Source organism: Pocillopora damicornis, chromosome 5, assembly GCF_964200805.1.
Source record: "Pocillopora damicornis chromosome 5, jaPocDami1.2, whole genome shotgun sequence".
NCBI classification, from domain to species: domain Eukaryota; kingdom Metazoa; phylum Cnidaria; class Anthozoa; order Scleractinia; family Pocilloporidae; genus Pocillopora; species Pocillopora damicornis.
This window is the reverse complement of record NC_142674.1, coordinates 22951159-22968507: the sequence shown is the minus strand read 5'-3', so window position 1 is coordinate 22968507 and position 17349 is coordinate 22951159. Positions and strand designations below refer to the sequence as shown.

Here is a 17349-nt window from a genome sequence, read left to right as displayed (position 1 = left end):
TTATCAAATCAGACAAACTGGAACGAGTTTTGAGTGATATAACTAAGCCAAGCCTGCCACCGTCATTTTGGATCTCCGCCTGGGTAGATTTAAGTCACGTGCTAGGCAACGTATAATCAATAACAAGATAGAATTTCATTTCAGGCCTACTTATCAATTTTGTGGTGTGTAACTTTCGCATTTTAGTACGTTGTATGTATGTTGAATCTTCAAATTGTCTTGAAACTTAAAAGAAAATTGTTCTTTAAAAATTCACTGAAAATCGTAGCTAAAATTGTTTGTTTAGGTGTTATCTGATTTTCGTGTTAACTTGTAATTTCGTCAGTCGCCGGCATCTTTTGTTGCTTCACACAGGAAAAACACACGCGACGAAACGTAATGATCAACTTTGTCCTCAATCTCACGCCATAACAGAAAAAGCTTTTGAACATCTGTAAACTTCGAGCGCTTCGCAGTAAGTAATATTTTCAATGAATCTTTGGATTTTTTTCGAGTTCAAGGATTGTAAATTACAATTTTATGAAAAACGAAGGTTGTTCTGTTATTTCAGTGTAAATCCTTGCATGCCTGCCAGTCGCTGGCGCCGCTTGTTGAAACTAAAACGAAAAAAAAACTCTTTTAAGATTATCATTGGCTTCTTTTTCACCCCACCACTATTCTTAGCAACAAAGGTCGCCATTTCTTCTGTTTACTGCTCGCTAAAAACTATCAAATGCACTCAAAAGCCTAAAATCTAAAAAAAGGTTTACAGGAATCGACCAATCGAGCGAATGCTATTCCCCACATGGTATCTATAACTCGCTCTTGCGCATGCGCGCAATTCACGAGTTAAAAATGACCCATCTAAGCATCTAAATCTTTTTAGGAACCTCACAACGTACAATTTTAGGCAGAAGCTTAACTAATGTAAGCTAGTCTCAAGCTATTGGACAATTCACATAATAGTTAACATCATTTACAATGATATTAACCATTATTCGTACTAAATAGCCAAAATTTTGATGGTTAGCCGTAAAAGCCATCACCCCATTGAGACCCTTCTTCTACTATACTGAGCCCATAATTCTCAAATGCGACTTGTTTGGCTATGACCGTGGTACCTTAGAAAACGAAGTTTCCCCGAATTTCGAGAAATCAGGTAATGTTGACATCAATTCTAAATTAAACGGAAAGCAAGCTTGTCAAGCTTGCAATTATTTGTTATTTTTCAAAGACAAGGAGGAAAATTACCCATCATGAATTTTTTTCATTCAAATGATGACTTGGTGTTACTGCCCTCTAATGGCAATTTTCTTGTAATTTTCTGAGAAAAAGAGGAAACGAAAACCTAAAAGCAGCGAGAAATGCCGTTGCGAGATTTTTTTAGGAAAGTGCCTTTTGGATGCGCAGATCCTACAACGTAACTGTAGTGCGGTCCATTTTCCCCACCTCTCTCCTCTTGACTATTGTTTATTACTGAAAGTCAAGCTACCTCCTCTCCCAGATGTCATTTGCTTGTTACAATATTTCAGTCACTGTATTCAAAGGTAAGACAAGTGACGTAGTTATTCTCGAGCAAATTCCCGATCCATTCCGTCCGTTTTCGCATGCGTTAGAACAGTTACTATATTTGTCTTCGATCATGTAAATCACACTAGCAAGAAAATGAAAATTTCATGAGTACAACGGGCCAGTTTTCACGCACAGATAGCACACCCTTTAAAGACAGAAGCTTTATTTGTGCTCTCGATCTGATCGATCTCGTGATGCATGCAAATCCAAGCGTTCCAAAAGGGATGAACACTTAAGCCTGACGTTTCACATTAAACAGGGAAAAATGATTCATTTTTCATCCCTAGTTAAGTGTGACGTGCCAAACCGAATATAGTCACTTAGTTTTTTTTTAGTATTTTTGGCTTCGATCATGCAAATTACAGCCGTTAGAAAATGAAAAGTTCACGAAGACAAGGAGTCGATTATCACACACATATAGCTTACCGTTTAAAGAAAGAAACTTAAGTTGTACTGTGATCGATCTTGTGATGAAAATAAAATCTTTCAAAGAGGTCAACACATAAGCCTGACGTTCCCTATTTAAAAAATAATTTTTTTTATGTTCAATTGATTGAGTGGAAGGGCCGGACAAGAACTAATACTTGGCTCTGGGTCATGATCTACGGACCGAGCGCAGCGAAGTCCTTGCTTCATGAACGAGAGCCAAACCAAACTCGCATCAATAAGAATTTTATTATATGATCACTAACTCTTCAAAATTTCAACCTAAATAGGACGCGATAGACGGGCATACGAACACACACAAAAAATTATGCAATTGAAACTTTTCGTTTTTATTTCGACTAGCCCTGAGGGGAGAGGGGAATAACTTAAAACACAAGGGATCTGGATACCCAGAACACTGTGACAGCGGAAGTTCGGAAGGTTGAGAAACGTCCCAACTGTAATTCGTTATTTTTGTTGTTTCATTTGCAAAGCATCAGCCACATTTTCAGCATCTTGGTAAGTGCGATTGAAAATCTTTGCTAGTCGCTCGGTTTTTATCAGCTTTAGTTATTTAATAACTGTAGCCGAGGTAAGGCACTAATGGCAAAGCCTGATAACGGCTTTTTCGATCCTTGTGTTTGCCATATGTAGTTATGTCCCATTTCGAGCGTTAGCCCTTCGTAAAGCGGTTTATGGGGCGATTGAATCGCCACCACGGTCCGATAAATTCGTTTTACGGTGACTTTTTCAAATCTCTGTGGCTCATACCGTATAATTTATCCTCATTAACTAGGGTTATTGAGTATCGTTCAATCTAAGAAATTAATTATCATAAAACTAAAATCAGACCTTTATTTATGTTGTGGACTGTCCCTCGCTGAAGGAAATCCGTGGTGCCTCACTACGTGGTTTTCCAGTGGCTATGATCTGCATTAGCTATTAACTCGACTTTGTTTCTGGAGAGTTCAACGAACGATATAGAGATCACGATAGATTCGAATGGAATTTCCGTTGTCAACTTGTACACAAGCGTTTCATGATGGAGATACCCTTCACTTAAATCTTTGGTTGCTCGCGGCAGGTTTTACGGTACATATATTTCTTAGGCCGTAATCTGTTTCTTTGTCTGTTAAAGCGCCAGTCTCACATAAGAAAATAAGTCATGACGCCGCGCGTTCAAGAAGAGAGATGTTTTAGTTTTCTTAGAGAAACTGAAACTTGCCTAAATTCACCGTAATTGCATACATAGTAAAAACGTACTTTTCCATCATTAAGACATATTCATAATACGTTCTTTCTTTTACTGAAGTCAGAGGATATTCGCAGTGTTACAGTTCGTGGTTTTCCAGTGTCCATAGTTTTCACTGGTAACTCACGTGAGCTTGCTCGCTTTTTGTGAAAGTACCAAGATCTCCCATAAGAAAAGAGGTCAGTCTATGACACCGCTGCTCACAAAGGAAGATGACCCCATCGAGACCTGGTGTGAATGGGGCATTAGTTAAAAGGCCTAGCAAGCCTTAACACGCATGATTACCTTAGCATCGATTCATTTACACGAGATTAACCCTTAAGCTCCCACAATTGATCAAGACAGAATTTCTCCTTACAATATCAATACAATATCAAGCAGACAGATTATTAGTTGATCCAAGACAAAATTCTCTAAACCAAAATCATAAGAGTTGCGAGGAAAATAGTAGGCAAAATGACTAATGAGATCTTGAGAGTGAACGGGTTAAGGAAATGAGTGACAGTGCTGTGAAACTCCAGAAAACAACAAAATATTGTGTTTACTTACCTGAATAGCCAGCTGCATGATTGCATCAGGGCTGAGTTTCTTGCTCTTTATATAATCTTTTCCATATGTGTGAACCTGAAGCTCGGCAATGTCTAGTCCATTTACAGTTTTGACGAATTTCTCTTTAGCGGCGCTGATTCCTCTCTCAATTTCAGGGTTTAATTTAAAGTCCAATTTTCTCGCGGTCGCTTGCGCGTTGAAGTTTTGAGCGGTGGCCGGGGTGCAAGCCGGCCGAGTCGTAGTGTCTTTATAAACCTGTGAAAGGAAAAAATTAAAACGTTGATATCGATAGATGTTCGACTTGAATTCTAGGTTGATATGAAAATCCTAATTTGCAAGGACAAGAAAACGGAATATGAAGCGCGGATACCAAGCGCGGGAAAAAGTAACGCAAATGTCCAGAGCGGGAAAAGGTAACGCGAGTACCAAGCGCGGGAAAGGGTGACGCGGATACCAAGCGCGCTTAAACAGTGGCACAAGAGTCAAGAGTGGAAAAATGCTTATATTTCTTTCCTGTGAGGTTAACAACTTATCAAAGTCGCATTATGTAAACTAAAGAATTTACTATGTTTACCTCATTGAAGAAACGCAACACAGCAACTCCATCGCCCCAAGCATGTTCAAAATGAACTGCTGCTTTACCATCGTTGCAAATTATCAGCTGGAATGACTTGTCGAACCATCTGAGAAATAAAAAAGTCACAGAAAATATTTACCTGACAATGCTCTAAGATAAAGAGCTATAAAATAAGTAGATGCAAGGCTTCCATTATTTACCTCGCTACAGTAATTCACACATATAGAGAAGCTTTCAAAGGTCTTTACCTGTTTCGTCCATCACCATGAAGAAACGTTCGCGTAACATCCGCAATACTGCTAACGTCATGATCGTCCAAACAGAGAACAAACACGGCGCTGTCAATCAACTTGAGGACCTCCTCATTACCTGGAATGGCTTCCAAAGCATCGCGCATGCTCGCCCAACTGTCACGATTTTCTGACGTCAGAGCAGCTACTGGGAAGTTGGGGGCCGGGGTGGAGTCTTCAATGATGTATTTGAGATTTTGATATATGGTGGCAGTTGGGACTATGTTACCTAAAAATGAGAAAAGTAACACGTTCACATTTAGAGAACCAGTCACGGTTTGGAAAAACAGTCAACAAAGTGAAGTCTTGTTCATTAACATGGAACTACTTAAAGATAAAATAGTTCCCATCGACCTGAAATATTTAGCACGCAATATTTGAGCCACATGTTTCCTTGCTCTTAAAATTATTTCCCTTGTAACATGTCTTGGTCACCGTTTTAAAAATACATCTCTTTACTGTGATACATTTTTGATGTTTCCGATCTTACCATCTGTTGTGATTGTGTCAAACACGTAAAAGTTTCCTTTTCTCATGACAAGAATATGCCGTCCGGTTTCAAATGTGGCCAGTTTGTCTTTTTTCAGCTCTGGTATCCGTGTGGAGCAAAACAGTCTGCTGTACTGACTCATGTCCAAAGGAAAAGCTTTCACAAGAAATGCACCATACCAAGACAGCTGCCGAGGAACAAACCTGAAAATAATATCATGAGCCATTAACATCAGTATGAATATTCTCTCTGCTGTTCTCTATACATTTCCTATGGTGCTGACAATGAGAATTTGTTCAACCAATCAAGAGCTTCTTCAGTCGCTGATTATTTCCTTTCTTCTCATGATGTTATTGTGTGATTCAGGGTTGACAATGTAAGGAGAAAATAGATGCTAGTCACTCTTAGGTGTCAAAAGGTTGACTCAAGAAGAGTAACAAACTGCTAATAAAAAGAGCATGACTGAGTATTGTAAAAGCAAAAAAGAAGTAATCACAAAATACCAAATGCATTTAGAGTAACTGACTGTAAGAAACATACCTTATAATATTCCGAAACCACTGTGTGTCACTTGATTTAGGATTTAGATGAAATATATCAGGCTCAAGAAAAAGATCATCTAATGATAATTTGAACCTCATCGCAGACTTAATCATGTTGGTTGCCCTGACAACCTATCACAAGAACACAGCAAAGAACACTACACTTTAGAAATTGCTGATCCGAGCATTATGCAGGAGGAATGTCATAATTAAACCTAGCAGTCGCCTTAGACTTGCCATTCTAGTACTCTAACTGAAAAGTGTCACAGAATTACAGCCCAAATCTTAAGGGGTTTGAGGTTCAAATAGTTTTTCCTTTAGCAGTGCTTGTTGTCAAAAAAAACAAACAAAAAAAAACAAAAACAATCAGTAATAATAAGTACAAATGTAAAAAAAAAAATGAATCTTTCTTTGAATCCAATACTGTAATTTTATCAAAATGGTACCTGATTATTATTTTCAGCCACTGGATCATCTTTGAACATCAAGAATGGATTGTAGTTTAGAACTACAGAATCCCTGGCTTCTAAATACATGTCATACCAAGGACCTGATAGACAATGATATCAAGGACTCTAATAAGTCAGTTGAAGGGACACATATTAATATTATTTCAAGTATCTATGTGTTCATATGAAAAAAAATCTGCAAGGTGATTTGGTGACATAAGATAGGTAAGGAGTACATTAGAAAGCTTTTTGAATAAAGTAGATTGCCTTTATAAAAAAAATGCTTATGGAAATAGCCAACTGCCAAAAGTGTGGTCTAGCTTGATGAAAAATACATTTTTCTATACAATACAAATTTTACAAACATTCCTTAAAGTTTGCTTTTCAGTGACAATTAATATAATTTTAATACTATCATAACTTAAAATGATGACGTTACTAGCAATTCAAATAATACAACAATTAAAAAAAAATTAGGATATAACTTAAGCAAAAAGCAGATGCTAAAATTAATAAGATAAGAATAATACAAAAGAGGAAATTGGGTTATGAAACTGAAGCTGAAGTTTTCATTTGTTGGGAAAGAGACAAACAACTTGACCCTTAGTTTATGATAAAAAGTAGGAACAGAGTTGCAGAGCTCAAGTCTTTCACTTCCAAGATTTCATTAGTAATTCTCCTTACTATCTGCCATACATGTGTTATAATATTAGTACAGAGAATTCAGTATTGGATCAACCAAAAATCCCCTAATTGATATTTTTCTTCATTCTCATCAGCTGTCTGCTTAATATTGTAATGATATTGTAAGAAAAATTCTGTATTGGTCATTCAGGGAGTGTTACGAGAGTTGTAAAAGCTGTTCCACAAGCTGACTTTCACATCATCAGAATAAAAGCCTTTCTTTTTTTTTTATTTTTATTCTACATTTCACACCACAATGTTACTATACACTAAAATATCTTAATATTAAACATTTTAGTATTTTGCTACTCATGCTAAGTCTTTTCACAAGTTGTGCTATATTTTGACCAGCCTGAATGGCAAGTCAAAATACAGGAAACAAGGAGTAAAATACTCAGCAATACTACACACCAAAATGCTTAATAGGTTATTTAGTATTACAATACATTACTTGCATTACAAAACTTTGATACCAAACAAATACAACTTAAAATCATTTACAGTGTAGCCTAATTTTCAGCATTTTGACTCGCAACATAAAATATGGGTGTAATGATACAAACATACTTGCATAAAAACAGAACAAGACATGTAGCTTAATTTGAATCCTGTGAATTATGCAGGCAACACTTTCTAAGTCTGTACATAATTTTATAGCTTAATGCTATAGCTACATGTAGCTTAATTTGAATCCTGTGAATTATGCAGGCAACACTTTCTAAGTCTGTACATAATTTTATAGCTTTTATGAGATACCTGCTATGTAACTTGTATGTTTGTTGCGCTTGTCTTTCTGTGTAAGCTCTGCATGAAGGCCTCATGACAGGACGGAAAATGCGTGCACTGTAAGTACCTCCCGTTGTCCCATACAAAGTCTTAGAAAACTTTTCTAAGGGTTTGTATGGGACAACGGGAGGTACTTACAGTGCACGCATTTTCCGTCCTGTCATGTGAAGAGAACACAAAACACTGTGTGGGCAAAGAAAAACTACAGGTCATTATGCTAGCATAAAGTTTCAAAGGTTTTCCCCTGTGCATTACAAAAGTATTTGAAAGATAAAGGATAAAATAGCCTCCATTTTGCACACAAAAATGCACAAATATTTGTCTCTGGACACTATCTGTTCCTCAAAGCTCACAGTTTTCCTTGAGCTTCACTCTTCAAACACTGTTTGCCTCTTGGAACCAATACTGTCTGCAGACAAACATCCATGCATTATTTAAAGCCAATAGGGGCTATTGTTCATAAAGCAAGCTGATGAAAATTTAAATATATAGTTGCAAAAGATTTTTGTAACTGAGAAAACCTTAGAAAGCTTGTTAGAAGGCACAGGTGAAAATTCATATTTGTATATATTTATATGCTAGTTCTACAGGGATTTAGCTGACGTGTTCAAATATGCAAACAGGTAGATAGATAGCTTCATTAAAAATCAGATGGCAGCCTAATAAGGCTGAATTGCATGATTATTTACAATACAATACTGGCTAAAATTATAAATCATACTTACAAGTAAATATACCGTATTAAATTGAATATCGTAACTTGTGTGTAAAACTCTTAAACAAAAGTAACACGGCCCTAGCAAAAACTAACGGAACGACTAAGTTGAAATCAATTAGCAATGAAAATTATCTAGAGAAGACAACGCTTACACTGGCGAGAAATAAAACGCTGCCAGCGTTACGTAATTCTTACATAACCTTATGCAAAAGCACGGACCTAATTGAATAGAAACATAGCATACAACGGTAGTTCAATTAAAAAAAAAAAAACAATATAAAATAATTTCGCAGTTACTTGACGATAAACAGAATACAAATTCTAGTTTCTATGATCACGAAAGTGAAATATTGGGATCAGGTAACGTCATTCGTTAAAAATAGAAAAAAATACTAGCCAGGAAAAAGCGTTGGGGTTCAACGTAAGCAGTATCTTGCTGTGGAAACGAGCTGAAACGGCGACTAGAAGACGGTGCTAGCTAAGTACGACTGTCACCTCAAAAACATGGCGTCTTCCTCGTTCCTTCCTGAAAATGGGAATTCGGTCGCTGTAATGCTTTTTTTGATGACGTTTTGTCCGTGTTGCACAGCTGATTTACTAGATCCAAGTCTTTTCAGTCAAACATTAACCAAACTAGCTTCAGATGGACTTGGCGTCTCTAATTTGCAGGTAAGATCAAGATTCATAGTTTGGATACACGTGAAGTCCTTTCAGTTCCTGTGTATATCAAAAACGTTTTGCGCAAGAAAAATTTGTGTAAATGGTTACGTCTTGCAATGTATTACTGCCCACCAACAGCATTATCTGGCGGAGAATTTTATGTCATTTCTGCTGCTAAATAATTTAACTAATTAAGTAGTGTTTATAGGATTGAAATAGATCATAAAAATAGTAGGTGTGTACCAGGCATATTAAAAATTTTTGTAAAAAGAAAAAAAAAAGTTGGCACTGGCTAAAAAATATTTTGTTGGACGTTTCGGCTACTTAACTGTTGTCTTCTTCAGCAGAGATAAAAAAATGCAAATATCTAACGGCGTCCTGCTTGGTATATGTCCACGTGTATGATAAAACTAAATCTTGAAGGAATTTTTTAGTGTAACCATAGTCTTAAGAGTATTTTCAATGGCTCTAAAAATTCTTAATGTTATTTTACATGTTTGGTAGAGTTAAGTGTTCGTTTAGAGCGTTTCTATCTCGCATGGAATACCAAGCTTCAAGAATTAGTCTTTGTCGCCACGCCGATGACCTTTCAACAATTTCAACACTCTCCAAATCTATTTGGTGACTGTAAAGCATATGGTGTTTGGCCAACAGAGAGTTTTCATGCAGTGTTGCTAAGGCATTTGTATGTTCTTTCACGCGTGTTTTTAGTGCGTGCGATGTTTATTAGGTTGGCGGCCATTGTGAATGAAATTAGCACGGTAGTTATTAGCGGCGAGGGCTTTCGCTACTCGCTTAGTTTCCCGAGACACTTCGTCCTTAGCGGAAGGATGTTCTTTGCGCGATCCATGAGAGTGCGCACGACCGAGTTTTTGTACTGGGGATGGTGGTGTGATTTGAAAACAAGGTCGGTGTTAGTAGCTTTCCTGTAGACAGGCACAGTGGTCGTGCCATCTTCTTGTCTGTTTTTTTTAGTGTCAAGAAAGCCAGTGGAACCTTCTGATTCTATCTCGATTGTAAATTTGATGTGAACGTTGATGGAATTGAGGTGTGAATGAAATTCATCTACGTGTTCCCTTTTTACACACACGTAGCTGTCATCTACGTATCCAAACAACCATTTGGGAGTAACGAAAGCCCTCGCCGCTAATAAATACCATGCTAATTTCACAAACAATGGCCACCAACCTAATAGACAACACGAAATTAATGATACCAACCAGCGCGGCTTGGTTATCCCGCCTTATGCCAAAGGATTTTCCGAGAGAGTCACTAAATTTCTTCAAAGTTTCAACATCAAAGTCGCCTATAAGCCTATCCGCTCAATCCCGACCGTAATTAAAAAGCCAAACGACACGATGGATCGAGAGAGAGGCTTCCAGAGGAATCGTGTACAAGTTCAAATTTAAAGATTGTGATTGTGTTTACGTTGGTCAGACATCGCGCGCACTAAAAACACACGTGATAGAACAACTTTTTTTTTTATTCTTGTTACCGAAATAGATCATAGTTTTCATACAGTTTCATGTTCCACGATCCAGCTCCAATGAGCTACACATGATAGACAGGGTCAGTTTTTAGAAGTGCCACTAGAGAGGAATACGTACACAAAAACCTACGACCGGTCACGTTTGCCACAGATTTCCTTCGCTCCTCTCAATAAACACTGTGCAATCATAAAGATATCAAATATTGACAGGGAAGCTGTGGTGTTGAGTTCTTTACAGCACTCTGTTCAGTTAGCATCCACGCTTCTGGAATTTCTAGTCCACTATCCCTGTTGATGTTGCTAGGGTGAAGAAAAATTGCCTCTTTTACGCTGCGCGGGTAGTAATAAGGATCACGATCAATCCAGATGGCGTAGTTTACGGGATTCCCTGTAAATGCGGCAAGGTGTACGTCGGAGAGACTGGAAGAGCTACGCAAGACAGAATTAAGGAGCACGATCGAGACATTCGACTCGCCCGTACTGAGACCTCCGTCGTTTCAGAGCATGCCCGCAACACTGGACACAAGCCACTCTGGAACGAAGTAAAGTTTATTGATCGTGACCCTTATTTCTACACGCGCAGGGGCAAAGAGGCAATTCATATAAGACCTCACCCTAACAACATCAACAGGGATAGTGGAATGGAAATTCCAGAAGCGTGGATGCCCACGATCAAAAAACGCAACAACAGGAGAGCCGTGCGACAGCGGACCGCCGAGGGAGCAAATCACTGAGTGAACAGCAAGTATCGAAATGCACCAATCAGAGCTGTTGTAAAAACAACTAATCACAGCAGAACATCCTGCTTTAGAAGATCACGCATGACCAGTCGACCTGGTCGTCTGAAGAAGACTATCAGTTTGCAGTCGAAACGTCGCGTCTACATCACACGTGACTACATCGTGAGACAAACCAAAAAAATTAGCTTTTATTATAAGCAAATAATAAATAGTTTTCATCTTCATACCCGTTCAAGTCCTTCTTGCTTAATCCCAATCTCAAAATCTATCTCTTCCACCAACCATCTCAATCTCATTTTAAACGCACCAGTTCAACTGACAGTACACCGGTTACATGAAAAGAGCCGTCACGTCAGTTGTTTGCTTCTTTTACAAATCCGAGTTTATCTCTTCTTTTATCTATTTTTCTTGTAAGTCTTGATAATCTCTTATCCAGGAGTATTTTGACAGGTTAAAGTTTACAGAGACAGTCGTGGATGGCAGTCAACTTATCCCCAATCTGGCAGCAAGTGTCTCAAACAAATTCAGAGACAGATTTTACGTTGTACAAAGGCTTAAAACAGCTGTTGAGTCCTCCTGGCCCACACCTCCCTCATCAATCCCGACAGAATGCTGTCGAGTGTCAAGTTCATCTAAAAATGCAGAATATGACTCCAGATTTCGCAAACGACTCGACATATCAAGTGCGTGCGTAAAAGTATCCCAAAATGCTCCCCCATCACCTAAACATGTCGCCAATTCAGTCGTGGAGGAGATGAAAAACATTTTGCAAGATAATCCTTTCATCAAGTGGCAATATTTTGCATCAGAAGAAGGCACGTTGGCTAATTACCCTGCATTTGAAGATACGGAAGATTGCAGATCTTATGATCCTCGTTTCAGGCCATTTTACGTGGAAACGGCCACGCCGAAGCCAAAGGATGTTGTTCTTGTTCTCGACACCAGTGGATCGATGAAAGGAAGCCGGCTAAGGATCGCTAAGGAAGCTGCTAAAACTTTTCTGAGTACAACGAATCCCAGGGACAGGGTGAGTATGAGGAAAAGTTTGTGTGTATGAGAGTAAAGCATTCTGCAATCGTTTGATAATCCTATTTCTCAACGGAAATAAAAGGAAAATATGTTTTACACATTATTAGATTCCCTTCCCCTTTAACCCTAATACAATTGAGAAGTGATCTTTCACACAGCATATACTAAAGTGCTGAATAAAGGACTTAAATGAATGATCAATTGATTCGCCTTACTATCGAATGAGTTGTCAACATCTAAAACACGGTGACTTGCCAACGCTATGTTTGCATGCTAGCTAGGTAGCTGACTTAACGATTGACCCAACGACTTACCACCGCCTGACCTCAGGAATTACTCACTCACTGACTTATAAAATGCTTTGACGAAAATATTATTTTCCCTTCTTTATCATAGATCGGAATAGTAAGCTTCAGTGATAAAGCAGCCACACCAACAGGGTACAGAGGTGATGGGCGTGACTGCCACAGCGAACGTTTAGCAGATGCCACACCAATCAATATAAAATACATGGACAGCTATGTTGATTCACAGTCTGCTGGAGGTAAAAATCAACTAGCGTTCTTTTCCATGTCATCAGCAGTCCCTGAATGTGATCTTCATGACATGTTCACTGATTACCAAAGCAAAGTCGACAAAATGAGAGTTTTAAGTTTTGTAGGTACAATGTTGAGTTATGCCAAATTTAGCTTGATCTGAGTCAATTCAGTAGTTTGCAGCCTTTCTCATTCATGTGTTAAGTCAAAGACAGCTTCTAAGGCTCTTCATGAACTTATGATAACCATAATCCTGTAAAGTTTTTTTCTTTTTTTTAATTCAGGAGAAACTCAATATTCCAAAGCTTTCCGCTCAGCCTTCAATCTGCTAAAAGGTTCCTCTTCTGGAAGAGAAACCTCAAGGACGAAAGTCATAATCTTTCTAACGGCCATTTTAAGGATCTATAAGGTCAGTCGTTAACGTGGAAACGTAAAGTCAGTCAATATCTTTCTGACAATTTGCATCTTTTCTATTGACGCTTTGGTTTACCGGAGGGAATAGTCTGGGTGTCCAGTGTTTCATCCTTATCGCCATCTTTAACCACAATCGTAACAGTAAAGTTAGTGTGCTCAACTGGTTCCCAGAAATAGGTCGATCGATAAGTTGCAACTGTCACTCCTTCCTCCACTTGTCCACCACGAGCCAGGAAACGCTTTGATGGAAATGCTTTCTGTCCGGATTTACCACTTGGGAAAGATAAAATTAAATCATTCAATTGCTTTACGTTCAACTTGTTAATGAGTATTTCGTCCGAACTGCATAAGACCTTTGTTTCTATAATAAAAGAAATCGAATTCAAAGCACCTAGATTCGGACGAGATTTCCTGTACCTCCCTTTTTTTAGAGAAAGATGTTTTTTCGTCTTGTCACGAGCGTGGGACAAAGAAAAAATTTTGAGTCCCCATAAGAAATCGAACCTCAGACCTTCGGATTCCGAAAAAGAAAACATCTTTGTCTATCTCTTTGCCGAGCTAAAAACTTGCCATCTCTCGTATTTCTATCAACAAACATTACGCTTTCGACATTGCCGTCCCACGTTCGTGACATGACGAAAAAACATCTTTCTCTATTTCTTTACCGAGCTCAAAACTTACTATCTCTCGTATTTCTATCTTCATCTCTTTTTTTATCGTTGTTTTGAATCGATTCAGAGGAAATACATCGAAACTAGTTTCAATTTTCCTTTCCCCAATAAAAACAACAACAAATTCCTTATTCTTAGCTGCCTTTCTCATTCATACCGAAGCTACGATGGGTTTTGGCCCCAGCAATTACTTCGAAGAGCTCATTACCTTTTGATTGATAGAAACACTGAGGTAAACTCGGGTTCAGGTTCTAAAGCTGTTATATCCATAAAAATGGGGTCACCGAATGCATCTGAAGGGGCTGGTAAAAGAGGGTGCATCATGGTCCTCCCAGAGCTGTCCACCATGAAAGCGTAGCTTGATTGGCCTCTCTGAAAATATGTGATTTCCGATAGAAGGTCTTCCATGCTAATATCGGTACCAACAACACCGATGAATTTCCCTTGGTAATAGCATGGGAGTGTTATGGAAGTTAACAGACCTGTCGAGATAGATATACAAGTTCAGTGGTTAACTAGCCCTGCACACTCCTCTACATGCATGGTCTTGGACGACTTTGCTGCAATGATCTTAGTGTTTATTTTGTCTCGCAGAAAATGATTTCCCACCAAGTGAGCTTCGAGAGAGGAATTTTGATCTCTTGCGCTGAAGGAGAATCGAAATGAACAAAGGGTTGCAGGGCTGAGCAAGTCCAAGAAACAAGTGATTAAAAAAAATACATAACTAGATTAAAAACCGTAACCAGAAAAGGCTGACTGAATCACCTCGAGACCATTTTTGCGGCACCAGTCGACCACATCAAACCTCTTGATCGGCTTGTATCCTCATGATTACACATTTAATTAGTTATTATAATAGCCCTTCATTGATTATTGTACAAGTTTAACATACCAAAAACAGCTGTAACTCGTTATTTTATCTGCTACCATTACACCGGACTCTTACCCGTGCCAAAAGCATCAATGTAAGGAATGGATATGATTGGTGCATCGCGCACTAAGTTTTCAGAGAAGAAATCGTAATACGTTGCCAAGTCTCTTCGCAAATTTTCTGTGTTTCCCACGTAAGTAAATTTCCCTGCCTATAATAAAAGGAAAGTAGTGAGAAGTTTAACTTCAGCCCTCTGTGAATGACTAAGGAGGTCTTCCAAAGGACAACTGATACACTAAGCTTCCATATGTCTACAGAGTTGTTCTTGAGTACGAGTAATCAATACTGTTTTGATCCCTTGCCCCAAGCTAAGCTCATTTATCTTGTTATTGAACAGGATGCGATGTCTTCACATTTCCTATAAGCTTAGAAGCTTCTAAACTGATGGATAAATAATGAGAATGCTGAGGATTTCCTGTAAAAGGACTGGCTACGGAAATCAAGACGGCATGCATAGCTCTGGCCAGGTATGTCGGCCCTCCTGTGACAGTAAAAGTGAAATGTCACCACGGCTAAAATCTCTCGATTACCAAATTGGAAGGTTTAAGGTTCGGATCGTCATGGGTAGCCTGGATTTTTCTTCATCCTGCGCTATTGACAGGGCCGTGAATACGGTGGTTGTACTTACAGTAACGTCAGAGGCTTGCGATACTCCATATCGTTCACCATCTTGATAAGCAATATCTCGAAGGATTTGTAAGTCCTGTTCCATCCCATACGTCATTATTACCACCTTGTTATCAAGCTCTGCGTTCTTTGTTTGTATTGTTTGCATGATTTCCGTTGGTTCGTCGGTTGGTTTATATTTTGATTGAATTCCTTCACGTACATGTTTGTTGTACCTTTAAACATTGCGCGCTTTTCTACGCAGATTTTGAATTTTTATACCATCGCTTGGACTTGGTGAAGCCGGATTCGCCATGCGTTCACTTTTCAAGATATGCAGCAAAAGGTTTGTAAGCCCCCCGCCCTTCCCCATCCATGAAATGTTATCGTCGTCATTGCTATTTATGCTCAATGATTTTTAAAAGATATCGCGACTCTTAACTGTTGCATCATATTATAGAGCAATATCACAACCCTTATTATTGTCACAGATTCAACTGTGGTAAAGTTTAGTGCAGAAGCCTTCACAGATCCATACAAATACCTTGGACTGGATGAGTCAGTATCTAAAGTGAACGCTTACGAAAGGTTTATGAAAAGTGCAAGAGCAATCAACCCCGGATTTAAAAGTGGCATACGTAATACAGTCTTAGCTACCAAGAAGGTAGAAGATATTTGGTTTCGAAAAAAATCGGAGTACACTAAATATCTTGTTTGGAGATATGTTGGCACAGCCAATGGTGTTTTCAGAATGACACCTGGAACTTTGCTGGCCAAATCTTACGATCCGAGGAAAAGACCATGGTTAGTAGTTTAAGGTTATAAAATTTACATCGGGAGTATGTTTCCCATTCTTCCATCGTCTTTTAACTTTAAAAAGTGTCTTTGGAGTCAACCAAGCTTTGTCTTCCACCCTCTGTGTAGACATCATTCGTTCACAAACAGAAAAGTATGATGATCCACCCGAACGTCCCACAAACCTATGCTATTGGGCGATAAAGCTTTAATTACCATATGATATATCAAATTATCATTTCACCTTTGTCATTTTTTAGGTACCACACCGCTCTGAGCAATACGGGGTCAGTTGCCCTCTCCACGCCCTATATAGACGCCTTCGGTGCAGGAGTGGTGATAACTGCAGCCCACACCCTCTACCGCTGTGAGACAAACAACCAGCATAGTACAAATGATCAGGTTATTGGAGTCATGGGCGCAGATTTCCCCTTATCATACTTTCAAAAGTAAGCATATCATATTTTGTAGACCGCACTTCTAATACATAGCTACCATATCTTTGTGTCTATTTCACTCTGTGCAAAACAGATCATTCTATTCTTATTCTAACCATAGATACTTAAAGTACCGAGGTGACTTCCTCTCCAGGCTAAGACCGTTTAAACCGAGGTTGTCTTGTTCTAGATTTTGCCTTAATAATAACTAAATACTTTTGTTTCAGACTTCTGACAGACACATACCCAAAGTGTGAGGAGAGCAGCTATGATTGTTTTGTTTTGGACAGTGCTGGATTCCTAATCATGCACAATGATTTCCTACAGCCAGATATAACAGCTAAAACTCTGGAGTATGTCCACATCACAGAAAAAGAGAAAGACATTTCCGAAGATCTGATACAAAAAGGTTATTTGGTAAAGAAGGAATGTCGAAATTTGGAGAAAATCGGCTTGCAGAGCTTTTACGAGCTAAAGCTTCCATTTCAAGGAGTGAGTACTCTTGAGAATGGAAAACGTTGCAAGAAGTATCAGCTCTTGAAAGTTGGTGGAAGTAATGCCTTTTTGGGTAAGAGACATGGGAAAAATCTGACAGGTGTGTTAGAATAAAAAATATATTTAATTTACGCTGAGAACGTTTCTTTTCTCTTTTACATCAACAGGAATCATATCAAGGGAGGGCTCGTGTTCATCCAAGACTTGCAGCTGCTCTACTAACAAAGAATGT

At 38.6% G+C, this 17349-nt stretch overlaps 2 protein-coding genes across 2 annotated transcripts in view; one reads left to right on the top strand and one right to left on the bottom strand.

The window, feature by feature from the left end:
• Nucleotides 1-3633: 3633 nt before the first annotated feature.
• Nucleotides 3634-7622, bottom strand: LOC149046026 (carnitine O-palmitoyltransferase 2, mitochondrial-like). Its single transcript, XM_089206353.1, has 7 exons — nt 7567-7622; nt 6124-6227; nt 5676-5809; nt 5136-5338; nt 4604-4874; nt 4353-4461; nt 3634-4033 (listed from the first exon to the last, which is right to left on the bottom strand). Exons 2-7 carry the CDS (start codon nt 6211-6213, stop codon nt 3716-3718), a joined length of 1125 nt encoding a protein of 374 aa, XP_089062479.1. The 5' UTR covers nt 6214-6227; nt 7567-7622; the 3' UTR covers nt 3634-3715.
• A 1196-nt stretch (nt 7623-8818) lies between these two features.
• The window catches only part of LOC149046025 (VWFA and cache domain-containing protein 1-like), a 10018-nt gene continuing 1487 nt past the window's right edge, over nt 8819-17349 (top strand). Inside the window, exons 1-8 of the mRNA XM_089205994.1 lie at nt 8819-8983; nt 11640-12230; nt 12629-12776; nt 13053-13177; nt 15851-16194; nt 16446-16634; nt 16850-17190; nt 17285-17349. The exon at nt 17285-17349 is cut by the window's right edge and continues 86 nt beyond it. Of these exons, the coding sequence (XP_089062120.1) occupies nt 8819-8983; nt 11640-12230; nt 12629-12776; nt 13053-13177; nt 15851-16194; nt 16446-16634; nt 16850-17190; nt 17285-17349 (1968 nt within the window). The remainder of the gene's footprint in view (nt 8984-11639; nt 12231-12628; nt 12777-13052; nt 13178-15850; nt 16195-16445; nt 16635-16849; nt 17191-17284) is intronic.